Genomic DNA, 15,644 nt, shown 5'->3' with positions numbered 1-15,644 from the left:
CTTGTATTTAAGTAGAATAGAGGTAGAGAGCAGAACATAAGCAAATGAACAACTTGCAACATAATATTTTAAATGGTAAAATGTGAAATAAAAACAAAAGTCAAATAAAAGGGATAAGAATGGTATAGGGGGTGGACACAGCAATTTTAACAAAGTAATCAGCAAGGATCTCTCTTGGAGGATAACATTTGAACAAAGTGTGGGAAGGGTTCTACCAAGTTAAGGAACAGTATAGGCACAGAAGAGCCCTGGGGCAGCAATAAGCTTGCAATGTTCTATAACAGCCAGAGGCATTGTACTGTAACTGAAGAATCAAGAGCAGGGTAAGATGGCTGGAGAAGGTCGAGGAAAAGGATCAGGGGCTACAGAGTAGAAAGGCTATTATAATAAAGCCCTAGTTTACTCTAAGTCAGGGCGATGCTACTGCAGGTCATGAGCAAAGGAGACAATCTGCAGTGCTACAAATGTTAGGAGCAAGAGCCTCAGCAAGGCATTCATAGGATTGAATCTCTAAAATGAATTGAGAAAATCACAGCCCAAATCCATATCTATAAAATTGAGTATTGACCAGCTCAATAATTTAACAATCTGAAAAAATGTAAAGAATATTCTATTTGCAACATATCAATATTTGATGAAAAATGCCTGTTGCAAATAGAACATTCTTTACATTTTTTCAGATTGTTAAATTATTGAGCTAGTCAATACTCAATTTTAGTCATCAAGAACACTTTACAGTAAACAAAATGTGATAAATGCATACAATAAAATGTTATTCATCCTTAAAGGGAAAAAATGTGGTACATACTACTATACAGCTGAACCTTGAAAGTATTATGCTAAATTAAATAATCCAGTCCCCATTGGACAAATACTGCATGATTGAACTTATATGAGGCACTTAAAGTACTCAAAAATCATAGAGAATGTATGGTGGTCGTTGCCAGAGTTAGACATGAGCAGTTATGTTTAATGGCACAGAATTTCATTGTTACAAGACGAAAAGACTCCTGGAGATGAAGTGGTGATGGTTGTACATTTTGAATATGGGTTAACAACACTTAACTATTTATTTAAAAGTTGTTAAGATGGTAAGTTTTGTTATATGTATTTTACTACAACAACAACAAAAAAAATCCAGGAAAAAATTTCATATCATCATAAATTTTCCTATGTATGGCTTCTATTATTGAATAACTATAGTTTCTTATTTACTGTCTTTCATTTGGGGCAAACTCCTATGTAGAGATGATCCATCTGTTATCAATATCTCTGATGAAATGTCAAAGACTGCCTTGTGGAGGAACCTTCTGATTACTGCTGAAAACTCTAAAGATAAGGAGTCAAGCTTTCCTTCTAAAAGGTTTGAATTTTAAAATAATGAGGTTATGCTAATTCCAATAATTTTATGACACAATTCCAGTAGGAAAAGAATATTAGTTCCCATCAAATTAAGATCTAAGCTATTTTAGAAATTATTTTTGAAAAGAAGTAAAAATTATAAATTTTATAATGTTAGTATGTTTTTCAATTTCTCCTTTTCAAATTAAAAGTTTTCTCCAAAACTATAACAGTGGGGGGGAAATGGAGCTACAAATGAGTCCTAATGCATGACATTTTTGGACATTCATTTTAGCCTACTAATTTGCTCTGTGATTTTATTGTATTCTTTCATTCCCATCCCAGGACCCCTTAGATGTCTGACCACATTTCCCATTCCTTATTTCCTTTTTAAAAAGTGATGTAGAATGGTGGTGATTTAATGTTTAGTGTACTTCTAGTCACCTAGTCCAAGTTCCTAAAAATCTTCCTAAACCTCCTTACCCTCAAACCTTCAGTTATCAAAATTCTACTCATGATTACCCAACTCTGTGTAAACATGTGAGCAGACTTTGTAGTTTCGGATGCTGATTTTTGATGCATGCTTAGGGAAGACTGTGTCCTTAAATATGGAGAGTTATCGTGGGATTTTGAAATGAATTTTTCAGAATTTATAAATAAGCATTTAAATTGTTCCATTCAGTCTTCTAAAATGTTAAGCTAAATGAAGAGGAATTCTTGTGTTATGCTAGTATCATTTCTTATTAGAGTGAGTGAGGCATTTGGGACAACATAATTATTGAGTTTCTTTATTTTCATAACCTTAAATTAACTTTATCTACTTAATTTTTATATCACATTTTTGTCATAAGCTCCCCTTCCTAATCACTCTAGAAGCTGATTCCCCAAAGGTAAGACCTTCTCCATGAACACTATTCCTTAGCTGTTTTTCCTTATGTTGAATGGTGTCTTCTGGCAGACTGGTCAGCCTATGTCCTGTGTGAGGTTTGGGGAGGTGAAAGACACGGGGAGTCTTGATTCCAGTGTTGGAACTTAATGGTGTTACAGTAAGTGTGTGTGAAACTTCAGTCAGTTTGCTTTCCCTGTGTAACTTACAGAAATGCATGCTATATAAGTTAACAGATTTCACAGTATGACAGTTAGTAATGTCATCAAATGTCTAGATTGGGAAAAAAAAACTATCCTTTGAATTAAGTAATTACAAATCTGGGAGCTTCCATTTATGTTATCATGGTGCATTGATCCCTGGCCTTCGGAGATATAAATGGAAATGTGGGTCGTAGAAAAGAGGCTACATTGGATTTGCGAAATACACCTTGTGTTGCTAGTTTTTATCACCCCAAGATGACATGCAGCTTTTTTTTTTATTTTATTTTATTTTACTTATTTTTATTTTTTTTATTTTTCAACAAATAATACACTGCATATATTCTTCTTAGTGGTTAATTGCTGTACAAGATGCGGACTTGTGATCCTATTTACAAACACCATTACAACAAATCATTCTATTCATTAACAGAATGTAACTATATATCTATCCCAACCACTTTGAATACACAGATACAAAATGGACATTCATCTGTATATCCCATTTTTTCTAAGTTCTGTTATTGAATATTATAGGTGTGTGAACTCAGCAAAATATTCTAAAAGAGTCCAGTAGCCTATAATAGCATTGGGTCTTCTGTTTAACTGGCAATGTCAGAAATTATTGACCTGAGTCCCCCACAGCTCAACTTAACAGCATGGCTTTATTTCTTATAATTTCGTCTTCATACTTTTCTGCTGGATGGTTAAGACCAAGGTAAAGCAGGACCTATGCAACAAGAGTTGTAGCTTTTTGGTCTGAGAAGGTCAGTGAAATGCCCTCAGGATTTGTCCTGAGATCCTGTACCTCAGATTGTAGAACCTTTATCAGTGCAGCCATGTGGATGAGTCACGGCCATTGCTTGGCCAATGTGCTCTCTGTGAAAGCCTGAGAGAGTATCTTCTCCCCATGTGACTCTCCTTAGGCCCACTCTATGTCATCGATCACTTTCCTCTTTGGCCCCATAATCTTCTTGATCAGAAAATTTGGGACACTACTGAGGTACATGACGTTACAGTACAAGTTCTCATATGTCCTGAGTCTTAATTGACCTTAGAAGGCTAGGGCCAAAATGTTGGCTTTCCTTGTATCCCTCCTTTTTGTCTAATTTTGGTCTGCAAACTTAGGTTGTTAACCATCCAGAAGAAAAGCTTATTGTTATTATCAAACGATTTGGGCTATCAATCTTAACCTCACTATCTCACTGCATTTCAAACATCTTAGGCATAATAAGGAACAGGCATGCAGCTTTAGGGTCATCCCTATACTAAACAAATCAAGACCTTCAGTGTATTCTCTTCACGCCAGGAGGTGGGGAGTTAAACCCTTCCCTTCCCTTGCTCCCGCCCCTCCCCTCTTCTCCCTTTCCTTCCCTTTCTGTTCTTTTCCTTTCCTCCTCCTTTCTTCCCTCCTTTCCTCCTCCTCTTCTTTCCTTCCTTTCTCCCCTCCTTCCTTCCTCCCTCATTTCCTCTCTCCCTCCATCTTTTCCTCCCTTCCTTCCTTCCCTTTTATCTTACCTCCTCCTCCTCCTCCCCCTCCTTCTTCCTCTCTCTCTCTCTCTCTCTCTCTCTCTCTCTCTCTCTCTCTCTCTCTCTCTCTCTCTCTCTCTCTCTCTCTCTCTCTCTCTTGTTCTCAACTCCTGTAAAATTTACCCCAAAGGCAGTTAAAGATTGGTGTCTTTAAACAGTTTCAAAACTACTGTGTTTTTCTTTGCTTGGGTCAAATAGCAGTAATGTTGCATTCTGAAATATACTTCATGTTCCTTTCCCCCAAATCCTTGCTACAGTCTGAATCATCCTCACAATAATTTTACATTTTTCTATAACTCTTAAAAGAAAATCAGAGTTATGAAAAGGATGGTTTCTAAGGTATATGGAAATATATACTCATGGACCCTTTCACAGAAAAAGTGTGGTATATTTCTGATTTCTTTTGAAGTATGAAATCCAGGTTGTTGGGTTCAAAGTAAAACATTTGGTATGAGAAATAGGTGAAGAATTTGAGAAAGTCTCTTTTTTTGTGCAGGGTCTCACTATGCAGTTTAGACTCACAGAGATCCTCCTGTATTCTGGCTCCCTAGTGCTGAGATTACAGGCATGTGCCACCATGCTGGGACTGAGACAGTCAAATTTATAAATTGCTTTTCTTTTAGAATTATATGAATACATATTCTGAACACTTCCTCTGTTTTTTTTCCTGTGGTAAATAGCAAAGATGTGATGGTCTTTAACAGAAACATTTAATTGCTTAAAAATATGTTTGGATTACTTTGGAAGTAGATTGATTATAGTGAAAAATTTAATGTATTGTAGGTCAATTTTAAATAGATTAGTCCTGTTACTTATTTTTTGAACACATATTCCCAAAGACTTTTGGTTCAGAATACTATAGAATGAAAATATATCCTGATTTCTTTTTTATATCATGTAATCTATAGCTTTTTCATGTGAAAAATATCCTTTGGTTATTGGTTAATATCTTGCAGCTTTTTAATAATTTTATTGAGAAACAAACAGCAATGAGACAGTTTCAAAAATGATTAGTAGGACAGTTTCAATAATTAATAGAATGCATATTGGTGTCTTAGTGGTTATTCATTGCACAAGATGCAGACATGATATACTGTCCACAGACACTATTAGAACAAATCTTTGTATTTGTTGAATTAAGAGAAATTAGCTGTATATCTATCCTAACTATTTTGTATATACAGGTGCAAAATGTGGTTCATTTTTATCCCACTTTTTTGTTTAATATCTTGCATCTTTGTAACAGTGCCACTCCAACCAGAATGAATGTGGCTTGTAGAAACCCTAAAACTATCAATATCAATAAGAGCAAGATTCTCCCAAGCTACTGTATTCTCTTGGTATCTGTTTAAGACATTGCAATGCAACCAGGAGCTATAAAACTTTGGAGGCTGTTAGAATATCCATTGGGAAACCAAACCAAAAGTTAGAGGCAAAACCCCTAAAAACCAAGTTACCTGCCCCAGTCTCTCAAGACCTAAGCTGGCTCTGCTCTTTCCAGGCCTGTGAAGCCTTTGGTCCATCTTGCTCAGTTACATTTCATCCTTGCCTTGCTATAATAGGTTTCACACAAACCTAGATAACATTTTAAAAGTGGAGTCCAGAGCAGAAGTATATATTATCAATGATTTCCTTCACTTTAGTTGTCAGAAATTTTACCCAGTTTGACTGCAAGAAAATTCTAACAACTGATAGCAAATTCTACCACATCTGTAGGATGCCTGGTTTTGATCCAAGGTAATAGTGATGTACATATGTGTTCCAAGTTCCTCTGAAGCTTGTTGAGTAGATTGGTAGACAGGTCTCACTATAAACCACATTATTTCAGAGTAGTGAAAAACTGCTATATTTTATAAAGTTGACACCCAAGGTCAGCAGTTTTGGAAAAGTACCTACCAGTGCTAGAAAAAGCAGCACTTAGTTTTGCCCTGGTGGTGGGCCCTATGGTTACCCTTCTTGCTTTTCCTTCCCATCATACCACTGCACTGTTTCCCTCCTTCTGCTACACTGGATTCTCTTTCTTTGCTCTGGTATCCTAGGGTGAGGTTCTCTCATGCCTGTTCAGTAAATATTGTTTGTAACAGATATTATAGTGCCTATGAAAAGAAACAGCTTCATAGATTTCTTAGTGGCAAGATAGAACTGGGTAATTTTTTGCTCTCTCTTGCACCATTACTTCCTTATACTTTAAATTATAACTCCTTAAGGGTGCGGATAATGCTGTCTATCCTGTATTCCTAAGTGTTTGCAGAGTATCTGGCACATAAGAGATATGGAATATGTTTATTATAATAACACATAATAAATATGTAATATATTTATTATAATAAAACCTAAAATTGATTGGCATCTCAAAAAATGAATGTAACAAGGAATCTACATGGAGTCACACAAGAAATAATATTCAAAGTTTGAATATTTTCATAAACTTCTCAATCTGGTTATAAACTTTCTGCTTATGAAATGCCCTAAAATCTACTTTAATACTCATAATGATAATTTTGATAGTTCCAATGAGAGAGGGAATCCTAGATATTTAATCAGTTATTGTTTGATAACAAAGAAAAGCCCCACTGTAGCTAAAGCAGGTCAGGAGGCTCATCTGTGGAGCAAGCTGATATGCAGAGCGTCTTTCACATCACTATTCAGTGACTGGTAGGGTCATCAGAAATTCACTTGTTAATCAAAAGGCTGTGAAGCACTCCTATGTCCCAAAGTATTGAACACATGGGAAAGATGCACCTATAGAGATCAGTATGTCTTTGTTCCTCACAATCTCATCTGGATAAGATTGGTTACTCTATCTTTCCAGCGAAATAGTCTGTTGAACTTGGGAAAACCCATGTCCAAATTATAGAGCACTTAGAGGCCATTCAATTCAAAATTTAATTTATGTATGAAGAAACCAAGTATCAGAGAGATTAAGTAACTAGTCCAAGGTCATACATCTCATTCTTAGCTTCTGGAAACTGAACCCGAACTTTCTAAAGCCAAGCCGTGGGCTCCCTGCCCTGCCCACTTTCTGTCATCTCGCATTGGCTTTGTTTGGAAGAAGAGAGTAGGAGCCAGGTAGAGCCCAAAGAAAAGTTAATTTGGAACGCAAAATAGCAGACACTTGTCACAGAAAGGAACTTAAAGTAGAAGAAAGTGAGTCATGCAGATAGAGGAGTTATAAATACAGAGTTAAGGCTCTCAACACATCATGTGCACACTGTCATCTCTTCTCATGGAAGGAGAAAAGAAAAGGGAAAAACGTTACTTTGCTCTGACCTGCAAGGAGTATGTGCTGAGAAGTGTGGCAGGCACAAACCCGGGTGCCATAGACGCTCGCTCACACCAGCTCTTGGAGCTGGCAGCATGCCATAGATGGCAGAAGCTCCGGCGCTTCTTACCTGATGGTGCCGGGTAGTGGTGACAACTGAGAAGGGCTGTTTCTAGCTTGAATTGGAGGAAAAACAATTTTAAAAACACACTCTTAGAATGTGTCTAAGTTATTGACCACTAAGAAAGCTACACAGGAAGCTCCGTAGAAACAGGGTGTTAGATTATTACTTGGAGAAGAGTTATAAAACCAAGGATGTTTCTGCCCTCAACTATTTCATAAGTTTACATTAGGGGCTGAAGTTAATAGTAAAAATGTGTGTATTATTCCTACTTCAGAAGCTGGTTGTGGGTTGTCCTTTGTATTGTCTGTGCATCTGCAGCAGGGAAGAAGGACACAGAGAGGACTCCCATGTAGAGGGCCAGGGTCGGAGGGCAGGGAGCCTTCTGCTTTTCTGGAAGCCCAGACCCTTGTGAGCACATCATTTGAGTTTTCCACAAAAACTCTAGTGTAACAGTAGAGAAAGAGTAGGAAAATATTGAAAAGAGTGAGTTTATTTTACAGTGAGTGAGATGAAGCGTCATTCCTGGGCTCCACAGGCTGAGGTTTGTCTAAAAGGAAAACTCAGGTATCTGGAACATAGTATGCAGGGCAAACCAGCCCTCAGACCAGAAGTGTGTCTGTATCCTCTGACCAAGACAGTCCTTACCAAAGATCAAGAGCCAGTACATGCAGAAAGGATGAGCCACTTGTAGCAGAGCTCGGAGATGTCTTCTGTGGCAGCTTGTTTGTGTCATTTACAAGTGTTAGTGCTGTCTTATGATGGGGCATGACTGGCATTTTCAACACTCATCTGTGATGCATTTGCCCAAAAGAGGACTATGGCATTAATCTTGCATGCTTTTAGAACTATTTTTAAAATGCTTGATTTTTGTTCTCTAGTGTCTGTTTTTTGAATTTCCCCCTCTCTGCAGTTCTTGGTTTCTCTCTCATTGAATGCAGAAGATTTTAATTGTTGCTGTCTTTCTATGCTTTGTAGGGCTTTTATGTTGCTTTGGGATGGATGGGTTTTGTTTCTTAGTAAGCAAAATCTTCATATAGCCAAACTGAGTTGCAAATTTCTCCTTTTTTTCCTCTTGTAGCACTGAAAGCCGAAAAGAGAAGAAAGCTGACTCAGGGAAAGGTGTTGACAGGGAGACTTGTCTATGACTTGATCTTCAATTTATTTTTTACATATATATGAGAAGAGTGTCATAATGATTAATAAAACTGCTTTGATCGTGTATTGTAAATTCTGTCTCTCTTCCCAAATCCACCTTCATAATGTAAGTAGTGCAATACTTGTTTCATTTCTGTATTTAACCTTATGAACAGTGGAACACCCTTGTGAGCAGATACAATAGCTGATGTAAGAATCCAAGCGTTCCTTGCTGTACCTTAGACATTTGTAAACACTGGGTTCTCATTGTCAGCTTCATGAGAGCAATAGCTTTCTTAAAGAGATAAGTCATATTTACCTAGTTTATATTTTCCTACTTTAATATCATAAAGATGCCTAACAATTGCATTCAGAAGAATTTTGAAAGGTAGTTTTACTCCTTTTTATTTTTATAGCTTAGCATTTGTGACTTATTTCATAGCACCCAAATCAAAGAATTAGTTTGAAAGCTTTTTTAAATAATTGTATTTAGGCATTTTCTTGATTTAATGATACATTTAATACTCAAGAATTTATATGTAATTGAAACTTAAAGTCATTTAAAAAGACAAAGAAAATTGTTCACAACTTCTTAAAAAGAATCAGACACTAATGCAAAGTCAAGTGGTATTTGTTTAAAATTCAAGTTGTGACAACACGATCCAATTCTAGGCTTATACAAAATGAAGTAGAAAAGCTTTATACATTTTATGGGATTTTCAGTTAAAATCTTTATCAGAAATAAGCTGTTAAATTTCTCTCCCACTGACAACAGATATTTTTCAAATAAACCTGGAATGGCCCATGGTAAATCAGTGTACATGAAATTCCACTCTGTACAGTCCTTCTGCTGCTAATGGTCATGCACTGCTCAGCGCTGGTCCTCAGTCATGTTATAATGTTAAAACAACAGGTGTCCAGTTGTAACTTTTTTGCAAAGCTCTTTTCCACTTTTTAATTAAATGCATGTAGTGGAAAACAATCTTTTAAATAAAAATTTCAGATTCTGTTTGAGAAGTTTCTGTAGATATTTAAGTCCATATCAAATAATCCATCTTTACTGAGTATATATAAAAGGAAAGAAAGTTAAGGATTTTTTGAGTCTTACCAAAAGTATAACACTTAATTGCATTTTAGATGACTTTAAAGTTAATAAAAACTAAATCTGATGCTAATTCATAGTGAAACATTCTTGACTCCTAAGAAGAATGAGTGGTCATCAACCTTACAACATTCCAGTGTCCAGGGTTACAATAATTCAGAGCCATGTGGCCTTTATAAACTATTATTCTGTATAAATGCATGTGAAAAATGAAGGAAAATCCTTTTCGTGACGAAGTTAATGAGGGGGAAAAACCAACAAAGCCTCCATCAGAGTCAACATTTTGTTACCTTTAGAGAAAAATATTTCCTCATAATCCTTGATGGAATTATTTTTATGGAAAATGAGTTAAAGATTTATGGGAAGAAGAATTTGCAGTTAATAAAGTTTGTATTTATAAATACTGAAGAAAAATACAGAAACTTTCTGTTCCAGATATGTTGCCTTTGTGTATTTTATAATACTGATATTATATTGTAAACATTTCCATTGTTTTATGATTTAGCTAGTCAGTTCCAAAAGCAGTCCCTTAGTATTTTAATATATTAATAACTGTTCTGTTAAGATGATCATAGTGTATTAAAACCTTCATGTGATCATTGATTTGAATACACAATCATAGCCAATGAAATTCTGTATTTCTGAGTATTTTTATAGTCATTTTGTTCTTGTGTGAATTTTAATGCTATTCCTATGTTAATCCTAATATTTTGAAATCATATAAAATATAAAAATGTAGTGTTATATATGTATATTTACTCCTAATTTTAGATTCCTGGTCAAAATTACTGAATATCTTGAATGTAATTTATTGCAAAGTTTAAGTAATGTGTAAAAGTGACTAGGATATTGTGTTTTTCACAACTAAGAAATGTTATGTGGAAATAAATATTTATCCTAATATCCTTGCATATTTTAAATTATGATGTAATGTGTCATCTTTGTTTTTCTTCACTTTAATGAGTAAATAGTGTAGAAAGTCTTGATTGCTCAAATATAATATTTAAGTAGTCCCACCATTGAGAAACCTTGGTGATCGAAAGATTTTAAGAATATTTCAACAATTTGAACTTTGTGAACAGAAAATAATGTGTTTTCTCATTTTTGTAGAGAACAATGTCTTGGGTGAAAATGGTATGGCTCTTATGACTAGAAAAACATTCCAAAGTCATTATGACTCCTTGTTTTTAGAACTCCCTCACTCCCATTTTTAACCCCGTGGGAAAAATCTTTTTAAAAATGTGTCCCATCCTTATTTGCTGTAAGGGTCAGATGGGACCACTGCTCTCTTATAGCCATGTGTATAGTGTATTGCGGAGGTAATTGCATTCAGAACTTTACCACACTGGTCATTTCTCTCTTGACTAGTGATGTTATTTTGTAATTACTACTACTTAACCACATACAATATTGTGAAGTTTTCCTAAATGTAACATGAATGCCTCCTTGGTGGAGTTTAAGTAAGGATGCTCCAGTGACAATTATTAGTTTTTTTAGGATTTTCCTCGGGCCTTAAAAGTGTGGCTAATTGGTTTCCTAATCATACTGACCTACTGTTGCTGTTTAACCTTAGCCTGGTAAGTTCCAAGCACATGACTATTTTCCTATTGCTCTCTTTTACTCTGTCCATCTCATATATTCATGCAATGCAATGAATTGAGATTATAATAATTTGAAAATTTTATGAAAATAGTTTGGGTTATGTGATTAATATAAAGTGTGTATCTAAATGTTTACTTTGAGAAAGTAGTTGTCAGTGCTTAGTGGTCATCTTTTAGATATCTTGTTTACTTGTTCCTCACAGAAACCTGCAGTTGACTGACACCCCTGTCCCATCCAGTGTATTTTCTGCTCATGTATTGAGCACAGTGCTTGTACTGGAACTTTGAAAAGAAGATAGTGGTCTTCACTTCTAAGAGCAGATTAGATATGTAACTGTAATATAATGTGATTTTTACTAAATTGGTGGTCTGCTTAAAATTCAAGGATGAAATTTTGTAGGATGGAGTGAGAGGGAAATTTTAGAGAAATTTATGAATTATAATAGAAATGGGTAAAATATACTTCAGCAACTTCTCTAAACCATGTTATTCTTGAAATAAAGATAAATCTAAACAATGTAAAATAATGAGCATTACCAGAGTCTGCCGTAGTTCATATACAGTATATTTGAAACTTAGCGAATAACTCGGTATAGTAGATGCTAGCAGGGAACAAGAGTTGTAAGAAAAGATAGAATCACAAGTTAGGAACATTATAAATGATATCAAATTCTACCATAAGACATTTGGACATTATCCATTAAGAGGTTTTAGTAATGGATATACCTGAATTTTTGAAAAGATTTAAGTCTGACAGCGCAATAGAAAATACAGTGGGAAAAGAGTAGAATCATTTCCTTAGGGATTCTGATTCCAAGATGACTCTCAGATAATCAGACAAAACTTCCTGTGAACGATCTCTAAATGTCTATCAATACTGAAGCCACATAGGTTCTATGGGCACTTAACAAGTGAGTCAACATGCTATAGCTTTGTTGTAATTTCCTTTATGTATTACATATGTATGCTATACACCAATATAGTCATATTTGAGAAAACTTTCCAAAAAGCACGGTTTAAACACAGTAAGCCCAAGATCATTAAAAAAAATCAAAGATCTGAATATAGTACACATTTCAGCCAATGGCTGCCTCATCTGATGCAGAGGACCCTGCATCTGAGGGTGTCCTGACATCCTACCCAGCTCATCCATTTTTTTTTTTTTTTTTTTTGTATCTAGTCCTTTCCTTTTGGGGTGTGCAGTCATAAGTTTCTGTAATGTGACATATTTGCCCCATGTGTTCATAAGCTGTTCCAAGGTAGAATATTTTATCCGTCCTTTGTAATTCTCCACAGTTCTGTACTTTGCTGTTTACCTAGCCAGCAGAAGCTGCTGACAGAATAATAAGTGAAATATTCCATAAAATGCTATTTATTCATTTGTTAAGCATGATTAAAGGTCCCAAGTGGGTTCTTACTGTTGTATCAGTAACAGTGCTTACTGAACACCTTCACAAACCCAAAATCCGAGGGCAAAAAAGGCATAGTTGTTTTTTCTTCATAAAACTATGAAGAAAAGTGAAAGCAGACTGTACCAAACATCGCGTACATGTGTATCACCTGAACAGGGCAACAGTTCTGTGAGGTAAGTACGTTTATACTTTTTTCATAATAAAAAAAGAAAAGGTTTTCTTTTTTCTTTTCTTTTCACTGGAAACAGAAAAGGTTAAATAGCATTCTTTAACTATTTCTCACTAGTGAAGAGTGACCCTCATAATCTCACCCGGGCCCATCCCTCTGACCCTGGCCCATCCATCTGACCCTGGCTGCAGAGTTGGGCGTCTGGCAGGAGGTGACACAGGACTGCTTTTCTGCTTACTAGGGTATTTATTCTGGCCCATAAAACCCACATCAGATTAAGATGAGTGATACTTTTCTCTGTATGTTTAATTTTCTTTACCACTCATTTCTTCCTTATTAACATTAGAAACAAAATTGATCCAATACCAATGAAATTTTTATTTCCCTTGTTACTCAGAGATTTGACTTTAGATAGAAGAAAATTGAAGTCATACAGTTGATCATAATAATCCTCAGATTCCAAATCTGTAGATTCAGCCAACTATAGATAAAAAAAAGGGAAAAATGCATCTGAACGCAGCACTTACAAGCTTTTTCTTACATTATTCTCTTAACATATAACATTAAATAGAATTTACATTATATTAGGTATTACAATCCAGTTGAAAATGATTTAAAGTATATAGGAGGATATACATAGGTTATATGTAAATACTATCCCATTTTATTTGAGTACTCCTGGATTTTGATACCTATTTCTACAAGAGGATCTGAAGCAAATCCTCAATGAATACCTAGAGGCAGATATAATTAAGAGCTTTTGTTGGTGAATAATCACACTTTTCACAGTATTGACACTTGTTTTTAAGTAATTTGACAAACTTGTAAAATTGGCTCAGATGGAAAGGTTATGTAGAATAAGAACTGAGTTTATTAGAGTTTAAAAGATGTAACTACTAGAAACATTAACCTTCTAAACAGCAATAAGAAAAGTATCTCTCTTATTAATTCAAATTCTTGAGATTAAATGTTAATACTGTTACAGAAAAGTAACACACAGAAAGATCATAAATTCCTACTAAGTGTAGCATGGGACTTAGTATCATGCTGTAAGATTTTCTAATTAAGTGGTGAGTAAGGATAGGCATTTTACCACAACTTGTCTCTCATTCTCAATAATCTGTATCTCAGAACTGTCCAAAAAATATATATTCTAGGTCACTCAAGATGTGTGCAAAAGGCCTGGCAAGATAGCTCAGCAGACTAAGTACCTGCTTAGGCAAGCACAGGGACTGGGGTTCGATCCTTGGCACCACATGCCTTGATGGCCCTGCCCCTGGGGTCGCTGAGCCAGCAACAGGAGTCCAGGTGTGCTGACACACACCTGTAATCCCAGTGCTGGGGAGGCTGCAAATAGGATCACTATGAGTCCAAGCATCATATTGAGACCCTGTGCCAAATACATAAAGAAAAAAATGTGTGCAAAAAGATTTCTGGACCTGTAAAAATAACTGATTGTCACAAAGTAATCCCTTATATCTTATCCAGACTGCTGTTTTAGTGTGGTGTCAATCTAATCAGTGGACTGATCCAGCAATCACTCACCCTTAATCCCAGCAATCCACTATAAGTCAATCACACACTTTAGATTCACTTGTCTCCTAAAAAAACCCTATCTAAAAGCACAAGAGGATTTGGGGGGCATCCAGACATAAAAACCCTAACCCTTGTGTTTTTCATTTAGCATTTATTGAATCTTAAATATTGTACAAATCTAGTCATATTATAAATCAGCATTCTCACATCAACTTAGAACAAAAGCAACAAATGTCAAGAGGTGGAACTGTTAGCCTGTGAGTAAGAAAACAAAACATCCAGAATGACATACACCCTCATGTGATCATTGGTCTCTATGCCAGTGACTCTGAGTCATCCAGCATGTGTTGAGTTATGTTCTGTGCCTGCTATTTAAGAAAGCACGAAGATGTGAGAGTATTTTTAGCAAGGTGGCCAACAAAAATGTCTAAAAATAATTTTAAAAAATGATTTTCTGAAAATCTTGATAGAAGGCTGGGGATGAAGCTCAGTAATAAAGTACTCCCCCAGCACATGCAAGGCCTTAGGTTCAGTCCCCAGCATGGCAAAAGACAAATAATAGGAAAAATTAAAGTGTTAATAAAGACTTAAAAATCTTGTATCAGTTGGATGGAGATGTGAAGCATTTCTCCCTTTGATGATCACATTTGTCCCTGGTGGTGCTCCCTAGCGGGTTGTTTTTGAAAAATGTCATCCATGTGCTCATGGATGGAACATCAGGGGCAAATCTATGCCTCTCAGTGGTATGAGTGCTTCCTGTATGTTTCAAAATGACCCTCAGGTGAAGCTTATCTCCAATTTATGAATTTCCTTGCCTCATTTTAAAAAATCTTTTTATTTCTCTATTTATTTGGTACAGGGTCTCATGATGCAGTTCAGACTCAGTGATCCTCCTGTTTTCAGCCTCTCCAGCCCTGGGATTACAGGCATGCGCCACCATGCCCAGTTTTAGTGGTTGGCATGGAGTGCCTGGGGTTCTGGGGCCAGCAAGGCATGTGGTGCTGGGGGCCGAATGCGGGCTCTTGGGCTTGCCAGGCAGACACTTAGACTGCCAAGCTATCTCCCCAGCCCTCCTTGCTGCACTTTGCAATATGCTAATTTAAAACTATTATTGGAGAGTGAAAGTTGTCCTTTGGGAGTTAAATAAAAAATACTTTGTATATGTTCATATCATTCTTATTTATAACCCCCATTTCCTGAAAATGTGAGCTGTTCCCAAAAAAATATTATGTTTCAAAATGAAATACTGTACAATATGTGGATTCAATTAGGATGAAAGTCTAATATTTAATTTGCTCTTATGACTATTAATGCTGTCCAATATATAAATATTATTGTTGTTCCATG

At 35.8% G+C, this 15,644-nt stretch overlaps 1 protein-coding gene across 7 annotated transcripts in view; it reads left to right on the top strand.

The window, feature by feature from the left end:
• The window catches only part of Slc4a10 (solute carrier family 4 member 10), a 416,671-nt gene extending 406,166 nt beyond the window's left edge, over positions 1–10,505 (top strand). For 4 of the 7 annotated variants that reach the window (XM_023713849.1, XM_004629881.2, XM_023713846.1 and 1 more), the window contains 3 exons: positions 1,247–1,363; positions 2,193–2,231; positions 8,422–10,480. In XM_023713849.1, coding sequence (XP_023569617.1) covers positions 1,247–1,363; positions 2,193–2,205 — 130 coding nt within the window. In that variant the 3' untranslated portion in view covers positions 2,206–2,231; positions 8,422–10,480. Of the gene's footprint in view, positions 1–1,246; positions 1,364–2,192; positions 2,232–8,421 lie in introns of all 7 variants that reach the window. The other 3 variants (XM_023713847.1, XM_023713848.1, XM_004629872.2) reach the window with 3 other exon arrangements.
• Positions 10,506–15,644: the final 5,139 nt, after the last annotated feature.

The sequence above is a fragment of the Octodon degus genome, unplaced genomic scaffold (genome assembly GCF_000260255.1).
Source record: "Octodon degus isolate 3935 unplaced genomic scaffold, OctDeg1.0 scaffold00032, whole genome shotgun sequence".
NCBI lineage: Eukaryota > Metazoa > Chordata > Mammalia > Rodentia > Octodontidae > Octodon > Octodon degus.
Note: the sequence above shows the minus strand (reverse complement) of the source record. Positions and strands in the feature narration are given on the sequence as shown.